Source organism: Schistocerca gregaria, chromosome 3 (genome assembly GCF_023897955.1).
Source record: "Schistocerca gregaria isolate iqSchGreg1 chromosome 3, iqSchGreg1.2, whole genome shotgun sequence".
NCBI classification, from domain to species: Eukaryota; Metazoa; Arthropoda; class Insecta; order Orthoptera; family Acrididae; genus Schistocerca; species Schistocerca gregaria.
The window spans coordinates 203365926-203380962 of record NC_064922.1 but is presented as its reverse complement, the minus strand read 5'-3'; the positions used below and the strand labels follow the sequence as shown (position 1 = coordinate 203380962).

The 15037-nt window shown below is 41.9% G+C and overlaps 1 protein-coding gene across 2 annotated transcripts in view; it reads left to right on the top strand.

Moving 5' to 3' along the window:
- LOC126356144 (nicotinamide/nicotinic acid mononucleotide adenylyltransferase 1) overlaps positions 1–15037 on the top strand; it is a 121851-nt gene that overhangs the window by 26096 nt on the left and 80718 nt on the right. For both annotated transcript variants that reach the window (XM_050006879.1, XM_050006878.1), the window contains exons 3-4: positions 8957–9142; positions 9266–9367. In XM_050006879.1, coding sequence (XP_049862836.1) covers positions 8957–9142; positions 9266–9367 — 288 coding nt within the window. The remainder of the gene's footprint in view (positions 1–8956; positions 9143–9265; positions 9368–15037) is intronic.

The following is a 15037-nucleotide window of genomic DNA, read 5'->3' as shown; positions in this document are numbered from 1 at the left end:
CACCAAATTGAGGCCATTATCAATAATGATGTAATGTTACCTGGTTTTTTGTGTAATGTCTCCTGGTGTGACAAAATTTTTTGTGCAGTTTGTCCTGCAAGAACACCCGCATCCTCTATTACAAAAGTTGTTGATCACAGTAGCATACCTTTTAACACAGCATAGCAATTGCAGTAGAATCTGAAGAACACAGCCATGTTATACTGTTAAATGTGTTCTTATATGAAGCAGTCTTAAAAAGTAAATAACATTTTCTGCATCAAAAGAGTGATGGGAAGACAGTGTGGAATTTCATTATATCAGTCAACATTGTTAAACAGAAGACATGACAACATGACAGTACAGTATGGCCATTAAGATGATCATATGTGAAACTATGCAAGGTTAATGCAGCAAATTACTGAAAGTTGAATAACCAATTTTTTAATTTTGTTTTCTGTGTCTCCGCTATGAATAGTATGATCAGTGCCTTGCTTATTGATATCTAAAATGGTTTTCTCAATTCTGATGTTGTTTTGGTTTCAGATTTTTAATTTTTTATGTTGGCCTAACATGATTAATATATGTGAATTAAAATATCTCAGATCTGTATTTTGTAGATATATTGATAGCTCGTAATCATGAGAAGGTTTACTTTCGGATCATTACCCTATGGAAGATGGCTTTATCAATCATATGAATAATTCAAAAAGTTTTATTAGCATATCCTGATGAGATCTGTGTATCTTTTAGGCTTCAAAATATGTTGGATAGCTGTCAATCTTTTTATATACAGGAAGTTTGTGTACTTCTCAGATTTAGTTCTTGGGTCATGATAAGTCTTCAAACTGACTGTGTCAGTTATGTCAGGAATGGCACTTTTTACTATTTTGCCCCATGCTAAAGAGTAAATTTTAAAGGCAGAAAATATATTTGAAATTGACAGCTAACCTTCCCATCTCTTCCAATGCTATAGAAGTTAAACGATATTGAATGACTTGTTAACAGTTCCCTTGTCTAGGCTGTAGAGTCTTAATGGCGTCTTATCCATTTCCAGTTTGAGTTTAAGAGATACCATTCCAAACTTGATTATCTGGCCTTGCTGGGGGCAAGGGTACAGGATGCCTTCTTGTTGTGTCATCTGCTTTGGGAGTAGCACCGACACAAACAAGGAAGGAAAAAAGTTGCTGTGGCTGGTGGCAGGAATCCAAAATTCTCTACATTAAAGTTTCTGATTAATGGGACACTTTATTTTTAAAAAGAAAAGAAACATAACTTCTTTCTGTGCTTCCTTTGCCTTCTACATGCAATTACTTTTCTCTATTACTACCCACAGGACATAGTCTTAAGTATCGTCTTCCTATACTCTGTACTGATGCTCTCAAGGTCTGCAACTGACCTGGGGCCCGACCAGCGATGGGCAGCAGGTTAAGTCATGTTGACAGGGGTGCTAAACTCTGTCTTCATGGAGGTGTGGCGCAGCCTGCTGTTTCCATTGATTTGTGTGTCATTGCCTTCTCGATGCTGTTTCATGGCATTGCGCTAGTCGGTGTGCAGTCAGTGCTTTAGGACTGCACTCTTCTTATTGGAGTTTCCTTTGACATCTACAGTATTAGTTAGAGCCACAAAATTTTCAAACTCCATGAGTGGAAAGTATTAAGGCACTTCTCTCCCCTAATTCCTCCTAACAAAATGTTTCATGTCTTCGTCCGACACACAGTTTTAATCTGCCAGGAAGTTTCATATCAGCACACACTCCATTGCAGAGTGAAAATGTCATTCTGGAAAATCTTTCCTAGATTAATGACTATGGAATTGACTACATTCTTTCAAAAATGTCCCCAGAGGACAGGTGTGGAGTTCCATACTTTTTTTCTTAGCATCAGCTACATGGCATTAACAGTAGTGTGTCCATCTGAACGCTCTTTGTTTTTTAATGTTTTCAGTGTTCTGTGCATCCTTCAACATCAGCACCTTAATTTCAACTGACAATTAAGAGGTCAATGCAGTGGACAGAAAAGAGTAGTTTCAAATTTATCATCAGAGAAAATCTTCTGCTAAGAATTTGATACACACATCAACCTAAAGTTTTTCATCACCCCTTCATTTCAAAATTCATGGCACAGAAAATTTGGCTTTGAGACATGCATATATATTCATTTGAAATGTGTCCGGACCACAAAAATAGTGTAGCAACAAAATTCTGTTTCCCATTGGGGTTTTCACAACATTCTGGAGCAATGTCAATACATGGTAGAACGTCCCCTTGCTCAAATGTTGGCTTGAAACCATCAGGGCATAATGAGATCATCAAGCAAGTCCTGGTCTACACAGTCCCATTCTTCTGTGGTGATTCTGCTTAAGTTGCACAGAGTACGTGGTCATTGTTGACGTCCAATCAATGCCGTGCATGTTTGATTGGGTTTGTGTTGGAGGATGGGGGCAGGCCATTCCGTTCTGGTGAACGTAGCTGAAGGAACATAATCACGAGTATAGCATGATCAGCACACAGTTACCATCCTCCCAGGTGAAACTGTCGTGGTAATACGATCCCACTACTGGCTGCAGAATCTCTGTAAAGCAGCGAGATTGCCATAAAAAACTGTGAGTGGCTTGTAATACCACACTAGAACATAACTTCACCATCACCTTGTTGTGCATTCTGGACACAGTGTTGGAGGCATCTGATGTTACTGAATTGTCTCCAAACATGTTGTCTGTACCATCTGTAACTTAGTCCATGGTAGTGTAGTACACAACAGGGTGCTTGCCATGGTCATCAGGAATGGAGATTCGGATCATGCGGTGATTTCCTAACAGTTTGATGTGATAGTGTGTTCCTGTAGCCTCTTCAGATGCTGACTTCAGTTCTGGAGCATTCAGTCCACGGTTCCTTTGACTCAGAAATCATTGATACTGGTTGTCCTGTACACGTGTTGAACGTTAGTGGCCTCTGGAGTGTACGTTCTCAATACTAACTGTCAATTGCAAATGATTTTATGTCTGCATCACAACACTTTGATTCCAACGCACACATCGAGCAGCTTCTGTGCATAAGGTGATGATGTGGACCTGGTCACTGATGGCACTTGTCCTTTGTGGCATGATGTTAACTGAAATGCTGCAGTTCCATTCCAATGCTTTGTTCTACCCATAAATAGTGCTTATGGCATCTCTGTGTACATTTACAAACAATGTCAAAGGTGACCTGAATGTTGCAGTAACAGTCACAATAGCAATGCACTTGCACGACATATTGGACTGATGCAAAACTTTTGTTGCTGTACGTAGTTCAGTTTGTGTTTTGAACTTTCCTAAACTTTACTTGAAGACACAGAACTAAAATTTTAAAACTCAGTTTGCTTGACTGCTTGATACCACAGGATTAAATTATCTATTTGAAAGCCTGTTACACCTTGAAGGTCTAATGGAACTGACATGCTTTAAACAGTGTAGTTTAAGGGGGCATTCTTTAATCCCAGTTTGCATATGTTTGTACATCTGAACGAAGCAGACACATTTAAAAACTCTGGATGCTGCTCATCATAAGAGTAGTGACTGCTTGTTACTGTGCAAAGATTATTATGAAGTTGTATATAGATGGATACTGCTTTTGAACTCTTGTCTGCATATTTCCACATAAACATATGGATAAAGTATTTGAAAAGTAAATCAAGCACATGTCTCGCTTATGTAGAAATATGGGCAGGAAAGCACTGGACCTTTTGTGTCCCTGTGCCAAAGGAGTACCATGACTACCAATACTTGGCGAAAATTGCCAATGCTATTATAAAAACTATTTCAATGACAGATGTTGTAAAAGTAGCTACCCAGCTAAGAATTACAGTAAACCTGTCAACAACACAATACCGGAAACTAGTAAATAAGACATACCATCCAAAGTATCCTCCTCATGGGCAAAGAAGCCACTGCCCCCCCCCCCCCCCCCCCCCCATGTGTACCTTTGCTCGGCAAATATCGCAGCGCGCAAAGATTAGTATGGGTCAAGAACAACACTATTGGGTCCTTGAAGCACTGGCGCAGTAAATCGTAGTATTCATTTTTTCAAGCAGAAGTTGCAGTACAAGTGGATAACAAACCACAGGCCACCATTCAGAGCAGGCAAACCTGATTTTTCATAAACTGATTTCCTAATTCTATTTATGATTGGTCATGTCAGCAGTAAAAAGTATTGAGTGTAGAAATACGTTTCTTGCTGTCAGATTTCAGCATCTGTAATCCGTTTTTGCTTCATATAAATATGCTGTGAATTTGAATCATGATTGGTAATCATTATGCTACTTGCTCATTAAAATGTTAGTTGATGTGGACAAAGTTACCTTGTGTGGAGTGAAGGAAATAGAAGTTATTTGTATCCTTTATTTAAATGGTGTGAATTACATAATATGTTTACTAGATATACAGAAAGAGGCTACATAAATTTTGCTGCATTTACTGAATTACCAAACTTGAACTGCTTAGCACCAAGCCTACATTTTGCATAGCTGACTGACTTGTAAATTTCTATACTCACTCTCATTTTTTGTGCAAAGGCTCTCGTACACAGCCAGCAGCTGATAACAAAATATTCACAAAATATGCACTGCCATAAGAAAGTTTCCCATCCATTCCAAGTTTACAAAATGTTGTAATACAATGACTTTCCAGAGCTCAATGATATCCACAAGGAACTTGTATTGTCCCAACTTTCAGTGTTACATAGGCACTAATAATTTCACATCATTATACTAACCAAATCAGAACAACTAATTTACAGCCACTATTCCTGTGAAACAACTGCCTCTCATAAAACAGCTATTATATCAGTTGAGCAAAATAAATGCAAACCTAATGTGTAAGCAAGAGAGCAAAAATAGTGTTCTGAAAATCTGTTTTTGTTTTGCACATTTTGTGTTGCATAAAACATGATGTATGAAGAAAGTAGGTTGTTCACAGGCGTTATTATTTTGAGCTTTTATTTTCATTATTTGTATTTGGCATACAGTTAACAAAAAATTCACTTGAGGAACTAAAAAAATTACAAGGAATCAAAATGGCAGGTAGTACTTGAATTAAGTGGCGAAATTCCAAGTACCGCTGAAAACACTTGGAAAAGCAGAAAAAAAGTAAAGCTTCATACTATATGTAGTTCCAATAATTGACTGTTCTGTTAGTTCTTGCTGGGATATTTTGTAAATTATGAATGAAAAAACACACAACACTGGTCTACTATTCTACAATATTAATTATTTTACAAGTCATTTTTCAGCTGTCGCGCCATCATACATGTATCTAGCTTTCGACCTGATGATTGCGTAACAGCTAAAACCAGTTTGTAAAATAATAAATATAATAGAATATTACACCAATGGCTTGTTTTTACACTCATAATAAGAGATCTGTTCAAAAAATTCTGGAAATTTGTCCATACAATTTTTCTACACTTACCTTTTGCTTATTGTGCATGGTCTCCTTTGAAATACTCTCCTTCACAGTTGATACACGCTCCTAACATTGTTTCTACTTCTAGAAGCAGTCTTTATGCCTCTTGCTGGATCACACAAAGCACCATCTGCCAGTTTTCTTTTACCTTGTGTATTGTTTCAAATCTTCATTCTTTTAACAGGGTTTTCAACTTCAAGAAGTCCGCGGGGACCAGATCTGCACTTACGGAGGATGAGACAGCACAGTGATTTTGTTTTTTGTGCAACAGTCACGCACCAAGAGGGATAAATGTGCGGGTGTGTTATCGTGATGCAAGAGCCATGAATTGTCTTGCCACATTTTGGGCCATTTCCATCTAACATGCATTGCAAAACATCCCGATAGTACCATTAACAGTAAGTCCTTGTGGCATGAATTCATGAACTAATTCTTCTAAGCCAAAGAAAACTATCAGCATGGCTTTGACATTTGATCTGACCTGACAAGCATTCCCATTTGTGTGATCCAAAAACTCTTCACAAATTACTCTTCTTGATTCATGAGCTGTAGAAGCACTTGGTGGCAATAACAACGCATTCCACTATGCAGTGTCAGGGTTTTATGACATGATGTAAGTGAAATGTTACAGTCTTCTGCAATCTCACAGGCAGTCAGTCTTTAATTGGCACACAGAATTTCGTTGACATTCCTGACATGATCATTGTCAGTAGATGTTGAAGGGCATCCTCAGTGAGGGTCATCTTTAACTTCCATGCAGCAATTTTTAAACCATGTGATCCTTTCGTAACACCGATTATGTCTTAAGCACTCTTCACCATAGGCTTCCTGCATCCTTTGGTGTGCTTCCATGAGGGTTTTCTAAAGTTTCGTGCAAGATTTAATGCAGACACATTGCACCTCTTAATTGTGCCATCTCGAAATTCACAAACTGTGTGACACAATGTTCTACTCAATACAGCACCAATCAATATCTAACAGACGTACAACACTGAAACATCCAGCAGTTATACAATAAACACAGGTATGTGCATGGATGCCAACCTTATTTAGCTGCAACACACAATTGGCATGAAATTACGAATGTTCCGGAATTTTTTGAACAGACCTCGTACATGTAGTTCATTTAAATGTAGTAATTTGCTGCGGGTGTATGACTAATATTTTCTCCGTGTTAACTGATTGAAACAAATAAAAAAGCTCATTATTATCTCATTGTATCAAACGAGACAACACCATTTCTTCAAAACCTCTTGCCAGTCTAGTGCTCTCATTTTGGTGTGGCTTTAGCAAGGTTTCACCAAAAAAATGTATTTCCATCTGAAATTTGCATGTTTATTAGATTATAATGTATTTTATATGAATGTTACTGAGAGATGTACAGCCACCAAGGTTTTGTTTACTTTTGTCAGTTCATAAGATGAAATGTATACACATTTCGCTCAATATGTTTGGTTCATCATTTACACTCCAACTGTAGTGTTACTGTTCTGGCAAAAGAATTTTGTCTTTGTATTCTGTTTCCAAAAATAGTGAATTTGAAACAAATTTCATGAATTACGCCTTTTGTACATTTAAAGATATTGATGCAGCATGGATACGATGGCCATTTAAATTCCATTTCTGCGATAAACCCTGCAAAAATTTGATTAAGAGCTGCCTGCACATATACCTTGAAGCATATGTCTGTAATTTCTGTTGTGAATGAGCAATAGCAGGAGTTATTATGATGTATTAGCAGCTGATTGTAAGCTGCCATCAACATACTAATGAATAGTATCCCATTAATCACAAAAATAAATATTCATTCATAATGTGACAACAGTCTTTAATTCCTAGAGACCAGAGTGTAAGCAGTTCATGTTGTTAGGGAAAAATTAGTAGTTTGCTGGGACAAGTAGACATACACTCATAGGAAATTAGTAAATGTAACATTTGGGTGGCACATTGGAATCGTTAGTTAGCACATTTCTTTTGGTACATATTTTCATCTGGTTTGCTTCACTTGTGGCAAATAAAGCTGTTGCCTTCTAACCTAATGTATGCCACAAGCTACACTGAGGGTCAGTCTGTCATCCCAATCAGAATTTCTTATTTAAGACAAAATCATTCATAAATGTTTCGAAATAAAAAATAAATTCAAAAATACTGCACATGGATAACTGATAGCAAATGTTTCATTACTAGGCAGATATAGAACCGTACCAAGGGCCAACAATATAATGCCAGCAGTTCACATTTTATGGCATATGAACGTCATCTGGTTGATCTGGTTAAAAGCACGTCGCTACTTACACCATTTCATCCTCCCATTGGCTGCCTCCAACTGCACATTATGATACAACTTGATCTAAGTGCACAGACTGTAGGCAGCCCTTTGTAAACTCTTGTCATATACAAAGTGAGAGATTCTTATGACAGTTTATACATAGACCATGTTCATATTGTATTCTCACAATTTAAAATTTTACATTGCAGATAATAGATTCTTCTGGCAAACAAAAGAACTTCAAATTCATTTTGACCCCATATTTGGGAAGTCTGGTCAGCAGTGTATGATCACATGTTCATGCACATCAAAACATCAGCTTTAATACATAAGCAGGGTTATTAAACCATTGTAGCATGATTCTGACACTATGAAGCAGTCAGTCATTCTGCTGACGAATTAGTACTCGACAGCTAATACAAGACATGAACAGCTGTAAATAGTAAACACTGCTGTCAAAATACTCCATTGAACTCATGAAACAGAGGTGTTAGTGTGTAATGTTCTCCCAAAATTGACATTCATGATATCTTCTTTATATCATTCATAGAGGGGAGGAGGTGGATTATAATGTATAAAATAACACTTCCAGTTTTATCCTTTGTGTGCAAGTTCAAAATAAACTTTCACATGAAATGTGGGTTATTCTGAGATTGGCATTAAATGTCATGTAATAGTGTGAGTGATTTAATTCGCCACCTGGTCTAATTTAGATTTCTCATGCTTACTGCAATTATAGTTAACATTGTTCTTGCCTCTGTAAGATATGTTACTTATTCCCAATTCCTGTTGTAAATCAACAATTTTTGCCATTGTCTGCCTTCAGAATAGACTAATTATTTACACCTGCTCACTTCATGACTTAAGTTTTGTTAGACCTCTTATTAGAGGAATGGCCATAATCTTAAGACTGCTAATTCTTAATATGTGGACAAGATAATAGAGGCAGGTAAGTGGGCTACAATAAGATGTAAATAAATAGGCATCCATCCATGTGTCTGAAGCCAGAGGAGTCATCCAGTTATAAATGGAGACATTTGTTTTATACAGTCATATCCTATTATTATCCCTGAAACACAGTTAAACTGGTGATTAGCATCCAGAGATTGTGTTTGTGTTGTATGCATTTGCTGTTTAGTGAACTATTTTTCTCCCTGGAGATTACATCTTAAAATATATGTATTTTTATTAACAGCGTATATGTTTGAGAATTATTTTATTCTCTCACATGTTTCTGCTTCTTCAGGTAACTTTTGTCTTTTCCAGAATCAATTAAATTCAGTTTTAAATGATTGTAATGATTCTCCTAATAAACGTCAGCGAAGAGATGACCTACTGTGGATACCTGATGATTTAAAACTTGGTTGTGAAAAACCAGTTCAGGTTAAACTCTTATGTGGTGCAGATTTTCTGGAATCATTTGGAGTACCTGGTCTTTGGGCAGACGAAGATGTGAGTCTGCTTTCTGTTTTCCTAGACCTACGTGACCATATTCAAAAGTTCCTTGGTATACATTATTCAAATTATTTTATAAATTTCATTTGGTTTTGATTTTTTAACTGGAATTTGTTACAGATTGAAACCATTCTCGGACAACATGGGCTGGTTGTTATAACTCGTGAAGGCAGCAACCCATATAAATTCATATATGAATCGGACATCTTATCAAAGTATCAGGTATGTTTGTCTTAAAACGAAAATTCACGTGATGAAGCTACAACATTACAAGGAGACAGAATCATTCGCCAGTGCTGCCATTATACCTACATACAGGGTGTTACAAAAAGGTACGGCCAAACTTTCAGGAAACATTCCTCACACACAAATAAAGAAAATATGTTATGTGGAGAGTGTCCGGAAACGCTTAATTTCCATGTTAGAGCTCATTTTAGTTTTGTTCTTCCACCTACGCTCAATGGAGCACGTTATCGTGTTTTCATACGGGATACTCTACCTGTGCTGCTAGAACATGTGTATTTTACAAGTATGACACAACATGTGGTTCATGCACGATGGAGCTCCTGCACATTTCAGTCGAAGTGTTCGTATGTTTCTCAACAACAGATTCGGTGACCGATGGATTGGTAGAGACGGACCAATTCCATGGCCTCCACGCTCTCCTAACCTCAACCCTCTTGACTTTCATTTATGGGGGCATTTGAAAGTTCTTGTCTATGCAACTCTGGTACCAAATGTAGAGACTGTTCGTGCTCATATTGTGGACGGCTGTGGTACAGTACGCCATTCTCCAGGGCTGCATCAGCGCATCAGGGATTCCATGAGACGGAGGGTGGATGCATGTATCCTTGCTAACGGAGGACATTTTGAACATTTCCTGTAACAAAGTGTTTGAAGTCACGCTGGTACGTTCTGTTGCTGTGTGTTTCCATTCCATGATTAATGTGATTTGAAGAGAAGTAATAAAATGAGCTCTAACATGGAAAGTAAGCATTTCCATACACGTGTCCACATAATATATTTTCTTTCTTTGTGTGTGAGGAATGTTTCCTGAAAATTTGGCCGTACCTTTTTGTAACACCCTGCATAAGTAGAAAACAAAAGCTATGAATCATCTGTGAATGTATGCTTTCCCGGCCTGTACAGCTGGTGAAGAGTTCTTGGGCTTCCAGCCGGGTGGTGGTGTCTTCAAACTGCGACATTTCAGTGAGTGACATGCTCATCATCTTCTGGCACTCCCGCTTCCCCTTCCACCCCGTCCATCGGCTCTCCTGGATCCAGCCTCCCACAGCCAGGTGGTGGGGGGCACACCGCAGGTATAAAGGGACTGGCATCTGCAAAGTCTAGACACTTCGCCAGAAGGTGATGAGTATTTCACTCGTCGAAACGTCGCAGTTTGAAGACACCGCCACCTGGCTGGAAGCCCGAGAACTCTTCACTATCAAGCTTTTATTACTCTTGGTCCCTTTCTTAGGGACGAAAGAGGGATAGGGTTAAGGTTAGGAAAGGAGGAACAAGTCACTTGGACCACAGGTTAAAAGGGGCACACTTGTTTGGAAGAGGAAGGCATCAGATTGAGTAAGGGGTTGAAGATTTTGTATTGGACAAGCACTGTACCAGTTTGTCCAGAGATGATGTAAAGATATATTGAGAAACTAAGACATATAGAGGAAGAGAAATTAGAAGTGAAATGAGCAGTGCAGTTGAATACAGAAAAGGAAATGGGTGAGGGAGGGGAGTTGCAAATAAAAAAGTAGAGTACTGTGTAAAGTAATCCAAATTAAACTCCCTGACAAACTGTGCCAGATTGGGACTCAAACCTGGGATCTTTGCCAATTGTCGGTAAATGCTGTACTGGCTGTGCTATCTGAGCACAACTCGCAACCCAACCTGACAGATTTGTTTCTGCCACTACCTTATCTCTTACCTTCCATACTTCACAGAAATTCTCCTGTGTACCATCTGGGACTACCACTCCTAGAAGAAACAATGTTGTGGAGACTCGGGGATTGTTTCATTCTGGTTAACTTCTCCTGTTTCTGTCTCGTATACATATGGCCTAGAGTATTTCTTTTTTTTCTTGGCTCCTTTCATACATGGTCTGTTCACACAGACCACGAATCATGTTTCTCACTATTATGTTGTATAAATCTGGATCCTCTTCTGAATTTGGAAATTCAGCTTGAATTACTTCATCAATTTGATTTGAACAAACTTTTTCGTGGAACAAAATCAAATTGTGTGAATGAGGCAATTCTCATTTTTTTCCATTCGCTTGTGTACATCCAACACCTGTCGGTTCCAAAAATATGATACTTTTTAATCACATTCAAGAATTTTAGTTGTTGCTGTTAGAAAAACCCCAGGTATTATACCATGATGGTCCATGGGAATTTGTACATAAATCACATTTTCTTTGATCTCCGGCCATGGTGAGTTGCAAGTGAATGTTATGAGCAAATAGAGGTGACCATATTTTTGTACACTGATCATAGCCCCCCCTGTGGGTGTGGTAAGAATAGGCCCGTGGTATTCCTGCCTGTCGTAAGAGGCCACTAAAAGGAGTCTCAACTGTTTCGGCCTTTAATGTGATGGTCCCCATTGTGGTTTGACCTCCATTTTTCCAAATTCAACAGAAGTACGAGCCTTTTGGGGAAGGACACCTTACGTGGTGCACTATCAGTCCCCTGTGCCCTAAGACCTTGGCACTCTTTATCGTCTTGGTATCGTCACTGCACCCTCCATCTCTCATTTTGGGCATACACCCCTGATGGATTGTGTAAGTTACATCACTAGTGCGTCACTATCTGCACCCACGATACCTATGGACTTCCCATGGCACCCGAAATCCAGCACGGTTGCCAGCCCTTTGTGGTGGGGTCGTCATGTACCCTCTAGGTTGTAGCCCCCTGACAACACAGTCATCGTACTGCCGATGCCTGAGCTGACACGTAAGCCAAGGAGTAGATGCTCGTCTCTCTGGGGCATCCTGCCAGGTGGCATTTGCTGTGGCTGGGTGGCACCCGTGGGGAGAGGCCCTGGTCAGAGTGGGTGGCATCGGGGCGGATACCCCGCAATGAAGTGGGTAAAGTCTCAATCTGGTGGTCGTACGACTACCAACATCTCTAAGTTCTGTGTGACCCATCTTGAAGATAAGTTTGGGGAAGTGGCGTCTCTTTCCAAAATGCGGAGCGGTGCCATTTTGATACAAGCAGCTTCAGTTGCACAGTCAAGGGCATTACTCACCTGTGAGAAGCTTGGTGACATCCCCGTCAACGTCACTCCCCATAAGTCACTAAATTTGGTCCAGGGGATTATCTTTCATAAAGATCTTCTGCTACAGTCAGATGACGAGCTACGCGAGAACCTGGCACGACGAGGTGTACACTTCGTTCGTCGTGTCTTTAGGGGACCCAAGGATAATAAGATTGCTACCGGTGCTTTCATCCTGGCCTTTGAGGGCGACTGCCTGCCCGAGAAGGTCAAGGTCATGATCTACCGGTGCGATGTCAAGCCCTATGTCCCGCCCCCTATGCGATGCTTCCAGTGCTGGAAATTCGGACACATGTCTTCCAGATGCACTGCCAGCCCAACGTGTCGAGATTGTGGACGACCATCGCATCCCAATGCTCCATGTGCTCCACCTCCTACCTGCGTTAACTGTGGGGAGCATCATTCTCCCTGCTCGCCAGACACTGCAGTCTACCAACGAGAGCGGAAGATACAAGAAATTAAGACCCTGGACCGTTTAACTTACCAAGAGGCCAGGAAGAAATTAGAACGGCTCAACCCCACACCTATGTTGAGGAGTTATGCTGCTGTAACACTGCCGCCACCAGTTCCTGCAAAGACTCCTTTCACAGTTAGCCCACCGAACAGTCACGTTACGCCTGCCCCACCACAGGTGGGGGCCACTCTCTCTTCCACCGCTCCCAAAACACCCAATTTGGGAGCAGTGCGCCCCGAACAACCAGGGACGTCAGTCCCCACCTCTCAGCCGGAGGGGCAGCAGCCCTCTCTGGCTGCTCAGCCGGAGGGGCTGCAGCCCTCTCCGGCCTCACTTGTTTGGAAGGGATCCCTTGGGGGAGTCCCTTCCAAGGACTTCCCCAGTGTCTCACAAGACTCTAGCCAGTGGCTGAAGAAGGCACCAGATGCTGGTCGAAGGGCTTCCTGCTCTTCATCTGTTCCTGATGATGCATCAGGAAAGCCCTCCCGGCATGCAAACCCTCCTCCGAAAGACAAGAGAGAGAAGAGGAAACTCTCTAAGAAGGATAAGGGCCCAGTGGTTCCCGCACCACCGCTTCCTGTCAGCTCAGCCTCTGAGGATGAGGTCGAGCTCTTTTTTGCGTCCCCTGATGACCTCGATCTCGCCGTCTCCTCGGAAACTGTGGACGTAGCGATGTCCGTCACTCAGTCGATGGCAGCATGTGACCCTGCGAAGTAATTTGCCTTTTCCGTGCCTGCATGCCCCTACAGGACACGCTTTGTACAATCCTCCAGTGGAATTGTGGCGGTTATTTTAGCCATCTACCTGAGTTGTGTCAGCTTGTAAGCAAGACACCTGCTTTGTGCAATGCCCTCCAGGAAACCTGGTTCCCGGCAAAGCGGACCCCTGGATACAGGGGTTATTACTGCAACCGTAGCACTTACAATTGTGTGTCGGGTGGAGCCTGCGTGTATGTCCTTACCTCTGTATATAGTGCTCCTGTGCCCCTTCAAACATCATTGGAAGCTGTGGCTGTCAGAGTAAGGACTATCCAGGACATAACCGTCTGCAGTGTCTATCTCCCTCCAGGTGGTACAGTCTCCCTGACTGAATTGGCTGCACCCAACTTCCCACGTCTTTTCTTCTCCTGGGGGATTTTAACGCTCACAATCCCCAGTGGGGTGGAACAAAGATTACTGGCCGAGGCAGAGATGTCGAGAATCTCGTCTCCGAACTCGACCTCTGCCCCTTGGCACATTCTCGGCCATAGATCTGTCGTTGTGCATCCCAGGGCTTGTACCATCGGTCCACTGGAGAGTCCATGACGACTTGTGTGGTAGTGAGCATTTTCCCATTTATTTGTCACTGCCCCAGTGTCATTCTTCTGGGCGCCTGCCCTGCTGGGCTCTCAACAGGGCTGACTGGCCGGCTTTTACTTCCGCTGTCACCATTGCTTCTCCCCCACAGGGTGACATTGACGAGGTGGTCCGTGTCTTGACCACGTCAATTATTTCTGCGGTTGAGGCTGCCATCCCCCGCTCTTCTGGACTCCCTCGGAGGAAGGCTGTCCCCTGGTGGTCGCCGGAGATTGCTGAGGCTATCCGCGACCATAGGCGGGATCTCCAGCGTCAGAGCCAGCACCCATCTCTGGAGACCCTCATCGCCTTTAAGAGGCTCCGTGCCTTGACCCGTCGTCTTATTGCACGGCGTAAGCAGGAGTGCTGGGAGAGGTATGTCTCATCCTTTGGCTCCCATGTCCCCCCTCACTCGTGTGGTCCCGCATCCGGCGGATTTATGGATACCAGACCCCTATGGGTGTCCCTGGAATCTCCCTGGACGGCGCTGTCTGCACAGACGCCGCCGCCATTGCTGATCACCTTGCCGCACACTTTGCTACGAGCTCTGTGACTGCAACTTACCCCCGCCTTTCGCTCTCTAAAGGAGCGCGCCGAGCGGACGCTGTTATCATTCCGCACGCGTCATTCTGAAAAATACAATGCTCCTTTCAGCGAGAGGGACTTCCTCACTGCCCTCGCCGATTGCATTGATACAGCACCAGGACCGGACTGCATCCACGCGCAGATGCTGAAGCATCTCTCCTGGGACTGCCAGACAAACATCATCACCATCTTTAACCGCATTTGGAGCGAGGACATGTTCCCGTCGCAATGGCGAGAGGGTGT